The sequence below is a fragment of the Eptesicus fuscus genome, chromosome 7 (genome assembly GCF_027574615.1).
Source record: "Eptesicus fuscus isolate TK198812 chromosome 7, DD_ASM_mEF_20220401, whole genome shotgun sequence".
NCBI lineage: Eukaryota > Metazoa > Chordata > Mammalia > Chiroptera > Vespertilionidae > Eptesicus > Eptesicus fuscus.
This window is the reverse complement of record NC_072479.1, coordinates 78,659,678-78,673,081: the sequence shown is the minus strand read 5'-3', so window position 1 is coordinate 78,673,081 and position 13,404 is coordinate 78,659,678. Positions and strand designations below refer to the sequence as shown.

General features: G+C 39.4%; 1 protein-coding gene across 3 annotated transcripts in view; it reads left to right on the top strand.

The window, feature by feature from the left end:
* AEBP2 (AE binding protein 2) overlaps nucleotides 1-13,404 on the top strand; it is an 80,189-nt gene that overhangs the window by 54,218 nt on the left and 12,567 nt on the right. The window contains exons 7-9 of one of the 3 annotated variants that reach the window (XM_028144568.2): nucleotides 5,119-5,232; nucleotides 9,694-9,720; nucleotides 10,239-11,786. In XM_028144568.2, coding sequence (XP_028000369.2) covers nucleotides 5,119-5,232; nucleotides 9,694-9,720; nucleotides 10,239-10,284 — 187 coding nt within the window. In that variant the 3' untranslated portion in view covers nucleotides 10,285-11,786. Of the gene's footprint in view, nucleotides 1-3,736; nucleotides 3,931-5,118; nucleotides 5,233-9,693; nucleotides 9,721-10,238; nucleotides 11,787-13,404 lie in introns of those variants that run through there. The other 2 variants (XM_054719233.1, XM_054719234.1) reach the window with 2 other exon arrangements.

Sequence of the window (13,404 nt, the reverse complement as noted above, 5' to 3'; positions counted from 1 at the left end):
AGGGCATCACTAGGCTAGGGCGTGGCAAACAGCGATGGCTGCCATCAGCCATCTCTGCCTTTCCGCGTTTCCAAGTCCCTGCGTCCCATGCTCCAGCGTAGTAAACTATGATTGGTGGGCGCACCTCTGCAAAAACGTCACTCTCACTTTCCGACCTGATGGCTGAGAGTCCAGCTTCTCCCCGTAGGCGTCTGGGTCCCCGCGTGTCCCCAGAAACTGGATTTCAGAGTGATCGGGAGCTTGTCTATCTTCGGGTTGAAAAAAAAGCCACGCGCCCAGTCGCCCGCCACCAGCCCGATTCACGTGCCTCCGTACCTCAGCTTTTCAGCGTTTGTACTCCTTTCTCTTTTCTTAGTTGTAAATCTTCCACTCAGCCAGCTTTCCCATGGTTCTGGGTGGTAGACGTTTTGTCTTTTAGTTGTAGTTTTGAAATTGTTGTGCGAGGCGGCAGTTGTTTACCTTTGCCGCCATCTTGGTTCCTCTCTGCAGTTCAACTTTTTTTCTATTTAGTTTTTTTTAAAATCCTGTGACTAGTAAGCTTATGTTAATGTAGAACATATTTTCCACCACTTTCTCCTCCTTCCCTTTCAGTTTTTTTTCTCTTTTATTTTTTATTTATTTTTTAATTTAATAAATCTTTATTGTTCAGATTATTACAATTATTCCTCTTTTCCCCCCCCCATAGTTCCCCTCCACCCGCTTCCCACCCCACCCTCTGCCCTTACCCCCTCCCCCCCACTGTCCTCATCCATAGGTGTACGGTTTTTGTCCAGTCTCTTCCCGCATACCCCTTTCCCCCCGAGAATTGTTAGTCCACTCCCTTTCTATGCCCCTGATTCTATTATATTCACCAGTTTATTCTATTCATCAGATTTTTTTAATTCACTTGATTTTTAGATTCACTTGTTGATAGATATGTATTTGTTGTTCATAATTTTTATCTTTACCTTTTTATTCCTCTTCTTAAAGAATACCTTTCAGCATTTCATATAATACTGGTTTGGTGGTGATGAACTTCTTTAGCTTTTTCTTATATGTGAAGCTCTTTATCTGCCCTTCAATTCCGAATGATAGCTTTGTTGGGTAGAGGAATCTTGGTTGTAGGTTCTTGCTATTCATCACTGAATATTTCTTGCCACTCCGTCTGGCCTGCATAGTTTCTGTTGAGAAATCCGCTGACAGTCGTATGGATGCTCCCTTGTAGGTAACTGTTTTTCTCTTGCTGCTTTTAATATTCTCTCTTTGTCTTTTGTTCTTGGCATTTTAATTATGATGTGTCTTGGTGTGGTCCTCTTTGGATTCCTTTTGTTTGGGGTTCTGTGCGCTTCCTGGACTTGTAAGTCTATTTCTTTCACCAGGTGGGTGAAGTTTTCAGTCATTATTTCTTCAGATAGGTTTTCAGTATCTTGCTCTCTCTCTTCTTCTGGCACCCCTATAATTCTGATGTTGGTACGCTTGAAGTTGTTCCAGAGGCTCCTTACACTATCTGCATATTTTGGATTCTTTTTGCTTTTTGCTTTTCCGGTTGAGTGTTTTTTGCTTCTTTGTATTTCAAATCTTTGTCTTGATTCTTTTGATCCTCTAGTCTGCTATAATATTTTTTATTTCAGTCAGTGTATGCTTAATTTCTAGTTGATCTTTTTTCATATCCTTGAGGGTCTCGCTAAATTTATCGGCCTTTTCTAGGAAATTCTTGAAAAACCTTATAACCGTGGTTTTGAACTCTATATTCAGTTGTTTGCTTTCTTCCATTTCTTTCATTTGTGATCTGTTTCTTTGTCTCTGCATTTTGGCTGCTTCCCTGAGTTGATAGAGTGGCTTTGTGTGCTAGGTGTCCTATAAGGCCCAGTGGCTCAGCCTCCCCAGTTACCTGAGGTAGACACTCTTGGTGCCCCCCTTTGTGGGCTGTGTCTACAGTCTTGTTGTAGTTAAGCCTTGATTGTTGTTGGTATCACTGGGAGGAATTGACCTCCAGGCCAATTGGCTGTGAGGATCAGCTTTGTCTACGTTGGGAGAACTTCTGTGCTGGAGACATCCTTATGAGACAGACCTGCTAAAGCCTCTGTGCTCAGCTTAGATGGGGCGGAGTCTCGGGGCAGAGCAGACAGCATTGGTTTCCCGTTAGCCCTACCCTGATAGGCCCCTGTGTGTCTCAGTATCCCGTGGTAATCGCTGCAAGTACCTCTGAGAGAAAGCCACCCTCGAGTTCTGCCCGCTGCCAGACAGTTCAGTTTCTCCCCGAATGAGTCTGGGTCCCCAGAGTCTCGCCCGGAACTGGAGTTCAGTGCAGTTGGGAACTTTTGTCTCCCTCCCGCTTGAGAAAGCCAGCCACGTACTCAGTTGCCCGCCCTCTCTGTGCGCGCACGCCTCGGGACCTCTGCCTTCCCACAGTTCCTCTGAGTCTCAGTGTGCTTTTCTCTTTCTCGACAGTCCAGTTTCACCCTGTATGAGTGTGGGCCCCCAGAGTCTCGCCTAGAACTGGAGTTCAGCGCAGTCGGGAGCTTTTGTCTCCCTCCCGCTAGAGAAAGCCAGATGCACACTCAATTGCCAGTCCTCTCCGCGTGCATCTCAGTACCTCTGCCTCCTGCAGCTCCTCTGAGTCTCAGTGTGCTTTTCTCTTTCCTTCTAGTTGCAGAATTTCCACTCAGCCAGCCTTCCTGTGGTTCTGGATGATGTCCGTTTTGCCTTTTAGTTGTAGTTTTGAAATTTTTGTGCAAGGCAGCAGTTTAGGTGTTTACCTATGCCGCCATCTTGGTTTCTCCCCCTTTTAGGTTTTATGGAAATTAAACTATAGGACATTTTAAAAATAATAATTAAAAAAATTATCTTTATTTTTGAAAGTATTATAGATATCCTCTTTCTTTCCTTATGGACCCTCTCCATCCAGTTCTCCCCTCCCCCAGGCCTTCATTGCACTATTGTCTGTGTCCATGGATTACGCATATGTGGGTTATGCATATAAGTTCTTCAGTTAATCTCTTTGTCTCCATTTTTTATTTAAATCTATACAATTCTTAAACATACATTCATCGTCCTACTAATTCCACTCCTACTTAAAGAACTTAAAATGCATTTTTTGAATAGTTTTTAAAAATTGAATTTATTGGGGTAACATTGGTTAATAAAATTATATAGGTTTCAGGTGTACAATTCTAGTGTACATCATGTCTATGTATATTGTATTATGTGTTCACCACCCCAAGTCAAGTCCCCTTATATCACCATTTATACCCTCTCCCATTCACCCCTGGGAATTTCCATGCTGTTGTTTGTATCTATGAGTGTTGTATGTGTGTGTGTTTTTGTTTTTTGCTTAATCTCTTCACCTTTTTCACACAGCCTGGCAACCCACCTCTGTTTCTGTTTTGTTTGTTAATTTATTTTATTAATTAGATTCCACATGAGTGAAATCATATGGTACTTGCCTTTCTCTGACTGTTGTAAGACATTGTTAAATGGCCCTGAAGCCCGACTTGTGTGGCTCAGTGGATTGAGTGATGTCCTGTGCACCAAGAGGTCACCAGTTCAATTCCTGGTCAGGGCATATGTCTGGGGTTCAGGCTTGATCACTAGGGTACATGTAGGAAACAGCCAGTCGATTGTTGTTTCTCTCCCACTTCCTTTATCTCTATCTAAAAATCAATAAAAAGTTATTAAAAAAATAAATACATGGCCCTGTAAAATGTATTTAATGAGCTGTTTTTTTTTTTTAATATATTTTATTGATTTTTTACAGAGAGGAAAGGAGAGGGACAGAGAGCTAGAAACACCGATGAGAGAGAAACATCGATCAGCTGCCTCCTGCACCCCCCCCCACTGGGGATGTGCCTGCAACCAATGTACACGCCCCTGACCGGAATCAAACCCGGGACTCCTCAGTCCGCAGACTGACGCTCCATCCACTGAGCCAAACCGGTTTTGGCTGAGCTGTTTTTTTGCTGAACATTGAAGTTACCCATTTTTCTTTACTGTTAAATAAAGATATTCTAAAGTCTACTAATATACAAACTATGCAAAATGTTACAGTTTTTGATAAGTATTGCTCTCCTGAGTTTTTAGCAATTTCTAATCCCATCTACTACATTAGAGAGCTTTTTTCTCTTTATTATCAACACTGGCTATTACATTCTTAAATTTTTCATTTCTTTGATTACAAGTAAGATTATTTTTATTTTTTGTTGTTTGTTTGTTAATTCTCACCTGAGAATATTTTCCCATTGATTTCTAGAGAGAGTGAAGGGAGGAGAGACAGAGAAAGAAACATGGATGTGAGAGAGAGACATCAATTGGTTGCCTCCTGCACCAGGGCTGGGGCTCGAGCCTGCAACTGAGGTTCATGCCTTGATTGGAATTGAACCCGGGACCCTTCAGCTAGGGCAGTAAGATCATTTTTAAACTGTTCATTTCTTTGGTAAATTGATCGTTAGTGTGCTTTGTCTACCCTGTCCCTCTATCCCTAATGAATGTTCACCTCTTTCATACTAATTTGTAAGAGCTATTTTTATATATTAAGGTCATAAATATACAGGGTAGAACAAAAGTAGGTTTATATTATATTATTTTTCACATGAACAACTATAAACCTGCTTTTGCCAACCCTGTAGTTTCTTTAAAAATATATATTTAAATGTCTGTATTCTCAGTGTTCTGGAAATTGATCAGTCCAACCATCAAAGTGCTTTTATTTGAATTTCTTTATAGGATTACATTTCTTTGATTTTGGAATTTTGATTACATGTGAATTTTTTAAAAAGTGGAATTTGGTGGTGTTTTTTATTTCTTATTTCTTCATGAAGAAACTCAGTGTCAAATTTCCATCATGTCAAGCTCAAATGTGAATTTCACTCAGCAAGCTAAAGGACAGGCAGTGTATTCTAAGTTTGCTATGACTTGGCCACCAAAAATTCCTAATGCATCCCAAATTTGTGCCTAAAATTTCACCCTGCTATTTCTCCTCATCCCACTACCTAGATTGTTGAGTTCATTTGGCTTATGAGAAGCTTGTTAACCTAGGCAGCCCTGTCAAACTAGCAGAAATGGTTGGGTAATATGAAGGTAAATGAGGGGTAAATTTTAAATTAATGTTATTTTATGTATGGCTTGTTTTTTAATTTATAGTCTGCCTGACGTGTGGGTGAATGAAAGTGAGCGACATCAATTAAAAACTAAAGTAGTTCATTTGTCCAAGCTACCCAAAGATACTGCCTTGCTTTTGGACCCAAACATATACAGGTAATTTAATTGTTGATTTGATGTTACTTTCTGAATTATAATCTTTAAATCTTTCTAATTATTGGGTGTAAGGTTAGGATTTATTTTTTAAGTACTGAATTCAGTACCAAGCATAATCTTGTTTTCTCTAGCTTTCTGTATGGCAGTTACATCACAAAGATTTATAAATTACAGAATTGAGAAAGACAATATAGTACTGTTTGTTTTTAAGAGGTAGCTCCCATTGTTTACATTTCTAATAATTTTCTGATTTGACCTTTCTTTTAGTGTGCTGTGCTTATGAAGGTATGGGGTGGGTTAGAGGTGGGGAAAAGAGATGCAACATTTCTGACTATGTGCTGAGTCACTTTGCTAAGTGCTTTACATATTCTTTACTCACACAGCAGCCCTTTGAAATAGGTGTCACTGTCTCTGTTTTACAGATTAGAAAACTGAAGCGAGACCTTGCCCAAAGTTACACAGATATTATGTGACTGAACTTAATACTGCCTCTACCCAAATGACATACACTCGGGTAATTTCAAAAGTGGTGAGCCCTAGCTGGTTTGGCTCAGTGGATAGAGCATCGGCATGTGGATTGAAAGGTCCCAAGTTCGATTCCGGTCAAGGGCATATGCTGGGGTTGTGGGCTCATTCCACAGTTGGTGCATGCAGGAGGCAGCCATTCAATGATTCTCTCTCATCATTGATGTTTCTATCTCTCTCTCTCCCTCTCCCTCTCCCTCTCAGAAATCAATAAAAATATATTTTAAAAAATGATGAAAATGCTTTAAAGGCACTCTTTTAAAAAATATTTTTTAATTGATTTCAGAGAGGTAGAAGGAGAGAGATAGAAACCAGTACACACACACACACACACACACACACACACACACACACACACACGGGATTGAGCCTATAACCCTGGTATGTGCCCTGACTGGGAATTGAACCGTGATGTCCTGGCATAGGTTGATGCTCAACCACTGAGCCACACCAGCCTGGCTAAAGGCACTCTTAATGAATAAAATTTCTATTTTTTAAAATAAATTTTAATTAAATATGTATTTTATAATAGGAATATGTTGGATAAGAATAAGAGGACATATAAAAATTCAGGATAATCTCAAATGTGAATTTTAGTTATCAGAAGGAGAGTGTGCCAGATTTTGAAGTAATTAACACTTTGAAGGTTCAGTTCATTCCATGACAACGCTTTTTGGAATGTTAGTCAATGCAATAGGATTTCTATAATTTGAGACATCTTCTGAGAATGAAATTCTAACATAATGGGCCTTGCCATGTGGAAACACTGAGACTCAGTTTTTCCTACTCCAAAAATAAATTTTAAAATATCTTTTGGTGAAAGTGCTAAGTTCAGTAAAACCTTGTTTTTGTGGACCTAGCTGGGTTATCAAGAAATTAACTGGTATAGAGAACAATGAAATATCTTAAGGAAGAAGATTGAGGTAAATCCACCACTGAAAATACAGAAAAGTCACTATCTATGCTAATAATCCTACCTAATAAAAGAGTGATATGCAAATTGACCCTAACTCTGCCATGCCCACAAGCCACACCCATAAGCCAATCAGGAGCAAATATGCAAATAAACCCAACCAAGATGGCTACAGCCACAGAGAGCAGGAGGGAGGCTTGGGTTTCCCTGGTAACAAAGGAAGTCAAGCTTTCCACCTGCCATTGCCGGCCTAAGCCTCCACTCAAGGCTACAAAGTTTCAATTATAGAAGGTAAACAAATCCAAACAGAAATGGTGGCAGCCACTGAGCTAGAAAGAGCAGGAGGCAAGGGTTGCCCCTGGCAACGGAGGAAGCAAAGCTTCTGCAGCCCTGGCTGGCCTAGGCTTCCGCTCCAGACTACAAAGTTTCAATTATAGAAGATACATCAATCCCAATAGAAAGGGCTGCTGGCCGAGCAGCAGGAGGCTTGGCTCCGCTCTAGGCTGCAAAGTTTCAATTGTAGAAGGTAAATAAATTCCAGATACCAGGGCCTCTGTTTGAGTTGCCAGGGGGCTTGGCCGGCCTGCAAACCACCACAGGCCCTTCACCCAGGCCGCCCCACACCCTAAGGGAACCCCCACCCTGATCCGGGATACTCTTCAGGGCAAACCAGCTGGCCCCCACCCATGCACCAGGCCTCTATCCTATCTAATAAAAGCATAATATGCAGATTGACCATCACTCCAACACACGAGATGGCTGCCCCTATGTGGACACAAGATGTCTACCCCAAAATGGCCAGCAGGGGACGGCAGTTGGGAGGGGCCAGGCCGGTAGAGGAGGGAAGTTGGGGGTGACCGGGCATGCAGGGTAGGGCAAATGGGGGGGACCCAGGCCTGCAGTGGAGAGCAGTTGGGGGTCACCAGGCTGGCAGGGGAGAGCAGTTAGGGGTGACCAGGCCTGCAGGGGACGGCAGTTAGGGGCAAACAGGCTGTCAGGGGAGCCGTTAGGCATCAATCAGGCTGGCAGGGGAGTGATTAGGGGGTGATCAGGCTGGTAGGCAGAAGCGGTTAGGGACAATCAGGAAGGCAGGCAGGCGAGCAGTTGGGATCCAGCAGTCCTGGATTGTGAGAGGGATTTCTGACTGTCTGTTTAGGCCCGATCAACTGGGAGTCGGACATCCCTCGAGGGGTCCCAGATTGGAGAGGGTGCAGGCTGGGCTGAGGGACCCTCCCATGCATGAATTTCGTGCACCGGGCCTCTAGTCCTATATAATAAAGAGGTAATATGCAAATTGACCCTCACGCCCTTGCACAAGATGGCTGCCACAAGATGGCCAGCAGGGGAGGGTAGTTGTGGGCAATCAGGCCAGCAGGGGAAGGCAGATAGGGGTGACCAGGCCACCAGGGGGGAAGAGGGGGAGTCCAGGCCTTCAGGGGAGGGCAGTTGGGGGCGATCAGGCTGGCAGGGGGGGGGCAGTGAGGGGGCAACCAGGCCAGTGTGGGGGGGCAATTGGGGGAGACCAGGCCGGCAGGGGGGTGCAGTGAGGGGTGACCAGGTTGGCAGAGGGGGGCAGTTGAGGTGACCAGGCTGGCTGGGGGGGGCAGTAAGGTGCGACCAGGCCGGCGGGGTGGGGGTGGGGGTGGGGAGTTGGGATCTACCATGCTGGCAGGGAGGGGCTTTTGGGGGTGACCAGGCTGGCGGGGGGGGGTACTTAGGGGCGATCAGCCTGGCAGGCAGAGACAGTTAGGGATGATCAGGCTGGCAGGGGAGCAGTTAGGGGCAATCAGGCAGGCAGGCAGGTGAGTGGTTAGGAGCCAGCTATCCCGGATTGTGAGAGGGATGTCCAACTGCTGGTTTAGCGCCGATCCTGAACCGGCAGTCGGACATCCCCCGAGGGTTCCCAGATTGGAGAGGGTGCAGGCTGGGCTGAGGGGACTCCCGTTCTCCCCCCCCCCCCCCCCCCCCTTGCACGAATTTCATGCACTGGGCCTCTAGTTTAAGAAATAATTCAGTATTGTTTATTTACTGTTACCTAATTTAAGGTTATTTCTGCCTACTCTTTGAAGGGAGTAATTAAAATTAGCATTCTAAAAGAGTGATATTTTGGGAGAGCCACCCTGCTATTACAACTGGTTGTAAACATCTCCTAAGCAGAGAGTTGACAAAGGGACATGAATCTTAATTACATGATTAAGACTAACTTCAGTGTTTCTGCCCTGCCTTCTACTTCCCCCTCTCTAAGGGTCTCCTTTCTCAAAGAACTAGCTCCCCCCAACCCCCCATTCTTGTGCTCTATAGGAAGCAATTTAGATATTATAGTGAAAGTGACTTAAAAAAATCATTCATGCTCAGAACCGATGATGTTATAAGTGCATAGGAATTGCATGTTCTCATTGTAATTCTACAGTACTTACTGATTACATTTTTGGGTAATGAAGATGTTCTTAACACATATAGGTACTTCTGTGGAGTTATTTTTTTTTAACTACCTTAATCTTAACATTTAATTTTGAGTCTAAAATTTCATGCTTCTGCTATTCTGAAAGTTAGAATTATTTACCCTAAAGTGGTACAGAGTAATAAATTTATTGTGGTATAGCATTAACAATGTTTTGGATTTTGGTAGGGAAAACTTGTGAAATTAAGTAAAGGGGGGAAAAGCAGTTATTCTAACTAGTTTTATGAGAAATAATTTGTTTATGCACATTTCAGAATGAAAGCATAGCAAACCTTCTAAAAATATCTTAAAAAGACTAAAAGGAACCTATTTATTTGAGATTTTAAACATTAGTTTCCATAGTACTAGTTGGTTAAAATGTATAAAAAGGATTAATTAAAAGGCTAAACTATGTAACTAAATTTGCATTCATTATGTGTGAATGCTTTGGAAATAAATTTTAATGATCATCAATGATCATCACATTGCCTGTATTTTATAAATATTTTTAATGTCTCTTGAATGACTTAATGTGTTTTTGATACAGTTGAATAAAAGAATATTCCTTTTTCTCTTTTTCTAGAACAATGCCGCAGAAGAGGTTGAAGAGGTAAAAAATAAATAAATACATAAAAAGCAAACAAGCGGGGACACCTGCAGTCTTAGTCACTGACAATGGGTTTAGTAAAAGTTGCACATTAGACTCAACCCCCTTCCTCTTTTTTAATCCAATATTTAGAATAATATTTATGCTTAGTGTAAACATTCTGTGAATGAAGTAGGCTCTTCTGTGGAATATATTAATATATTACTGTATGTCCACATTTTCATGGAATGGTACTGTGGGAGACTGAGCAAACACTCTTTTGGCAACTTAGTGGAACAGCTTCTTAAAGGCTTTGCATGCTTGCTGCTTTAAGCTGCTTTTTTTCCCCCTTTAGTGATTGCAGTAGTTTATATTGGAAAGAAAAACAATTACAACGTGTGCCCATACAAATACCAAAAGCACTGTGAGGATATTTATCTTGACAGTGTCTATTGATTTGAAGTCATATTAGGACATAATAGGCAATGAAAATTATCAATTATAAATAGATGTGATTGGTTGCCATTTGTGTTCTTTTGCAGAACTCTGATAAGAAAAGTGTTCAATTTGTATTTAAGCAAACAGTGAACGACATTTGCAATCAACTAAATATTCGTCTTTCGAATTAGGGCTGCAAATTTCTGTTAAAGAGTGTTGCCGTATGTCTGGTGGCTCCCTATTCAGGACTAGGGTTTTCTCATGGAGTACAGTATGTTAATATTTACCTATATAACTAATCTGTTAACGGTTTTTGAAAAACCTTTATTTCAAATATTTTAATAATCCTCTATTTTCATTTTAACCTACATAAGCCTCTAATTTTTTTTTTTTCTGAGGAAAGCATTTGGTTAATTAGTTTTTTCTTAACGTAAGAAAAATTGTATTTTTTTTTAAGTGTTGTCAAACTGAATCCTTTATGCACCAAAGTTGGTTTTGAAAAAAAATAAAATCACTTTCTTGCTTGGTTAAGCAAGAAGCCATATGGATTTTTTTTTTAACTTACAGAAATGGAAATATGTGTAACTTGTTAGTATTGTATCAAACAAATGTTGCATAGAGATAATAGAACATTGCTTGTAAATAATTCAGCAGATTTGTAATATATTTTTATATTATGAAATGTACTGTAGATGTTTTTCTAGAGGCATGAAAGTTAAATGTATATATTATGGGTAGAAATAATATTGAAGGATATTGTAATTCACTAGTGCTGCCAGAGGAATTGTTAATAAAGCACCTTCTTTAACAATAAATGTCTTTTGCAGACTTAAAGGGACTATGTACTACTGTTAATATCTTTAAGAACAAAACACATTGAACATCCTTCCAGAAAGTCTTTGAGGGAGGACCTATACCCATAATAGAATTATGGCACTCATTTCTGACAGTGACTGTGAAATCAATCATTTCCTTACTGTTGGAAGGACATATTGTAAAGTATGTGGTTATATGCAGTCAAACTGCAGAAAATACTCCTGATTGAGGAGTTTTCACTTTACTACAGTGATATAAAAACCAGCAGTTTTTACACTAAATTTTTAAAGAATAGACAAAAATATAGAACTAAGCCTTTGGTTCCAAAATGGGAAAGTTTCATGATACATAAGTCATATCTCATTTACTTTAAAATATTTTAAAATAAAAGTTATGGGGACTTTATTCGTAAACAATGGGGTAAAGAGCTATATACATGAAATGAGTCATATAAAATGAAATGAAGTGCAAATAAAAGCACTGGTACTATAAGACATTCTGGAATGGTTGTTTAATAAGGGTATTATCCATATGATCTGTAGCAAATGTGATTTTATTTTTAAAAAGAAAAGCAGTGTGTTTTCTTACCGTTTTTCTTTCTTTGCTTAAGCACTTCATTAATTGCTTTATTCTGTATCTGGAAGTAATCTGCAATCTTCTTTGTTCTTTTAAAATTTTGGTTTGTTAAAAAATTGCCAAATAGAAGTGTTTCAGATATATAGTTTGTACCTGTATTTTTTATTTTATTGCCTCATGTTCTTGTAAGTCATTCTTAATTGACCAATGATTGTAGACCTTGCTGAGTATTTTTTCTAATAAAACAAAAGCAAATCACATTTAGCTTCAAAATTGTAACAATTCAATTACATTTTAAAACAACATCTGAAATATACATCTAATATTTTCTTTAGGGATCCATTAAATCAAAGTTTTTTCATTGTATAGAAATATTTAGATGTCAAAACCATATTTCATGGTTATTGATTAGCCTCCGAGTACTCACTCATGGTACTTTGCTGTTTATCTGAGTTTGGTCTGATTCTATTAACACACCAAAAAATATGGAATGAAAATGAATTAAAGTGTATTTAATTGTTATGTAAACATTATTACCATCAATTATGATTGGCAAGTAAATGTGAACATTTTTTTTTTTTAATCCTCACCTGAGGATATGCGTTTATTGATGTTTAGAGAGTGAGGAAGGGGGAGGGGAGCGAGGGAGAGAGAGAGAGAGAGAGAGAGAGAGAGAAACATCCATGAATCAAACCCACAACCTTTTTGGTGCATGGGATGACACTCCAACCAACTGAGCCACTTGGCTAGGGCCTACTTGTGAACATTTTAATTTATGTTTCGTAATGACGTCTATCCATCTATATTGTTCTTCCTAACTTCCATATATGATGTATTTATAATATGGTACCTGAAATATAATTAGTCTCTTATTCAAAATCCATTGTTTAGCCCAGCGTGATCAAACTGCAGTCACAGGCATACCCATTCATTGATGTGTCTGCCACTTGCTTTCCTCCTGTGGTGGCAGAGTTGAGCAATGAGACTGTCTGGCCTGCAGACCTAAAATATTTACTCTCTGATCTTTTAAGGAAAAACTTGCCAATCCCTGGTACAGATGATAAAATTTTTGGAAAAATAAACCTAGTCCACAGAGCCTATATTTTAATAGAATAGTTTTAATCTTGGTAAAATGAACCAGTACATTACATTTCAGTGAAAGCTGCTTAGTATACTTTAAAAGTGGCCATTTTAGGTAACTGCAATAAATGGTATATTTTGCTTTTTTGGTATTCTTTTTTTACACTTTCACATTGGATTTCTTAATAGTTATTAATATTTCACCTTTGTTTTTGTGTGTTTTACTAAGTAGGACTAAAGGAAATTTTATAAATCAGGTCTTGTTTAAACCACAAGGCACATATTGCTCTATCTAAAAGAATCTTGGAAGTGGAAAATATTGTAAAATTTAAAATTGTTTATTTTTTAAAAATAAACTTTTCATATATAAATCTTCCCTAAAGTGGACACACATTGCTTCTGAGTTTCAGATGAAAGGAAATTAAGATGGGGAATAATGAACTCTAAATGTGTATTTTAAGATTTGGTTTATTCTCATTGAAAGGGATGATAATCATGTCAGTAAAGTGCTGACTGTAAAATTATTTTTTTCATTTACACTTGAATGCTTTAAATATTTCAAGTACTCTTAAAAGGATATAATTTGCAACGATTAAGTCATCTTTAATTGTTTGCTATTTGAAATTTTAATAGCATAGCTAACAAAAGTTAGATACTTGAATAAAATATAAAAATGGGAAAATATGGTCAAAAGTCTTTAAAACAGTTCTCTAAAAGGCAAACAAATTCTTATATTGTGAAACTGATATGTTTATCTGTATAACAAAGACTAGGGTTTTGAAGACAAGTACATTTTGG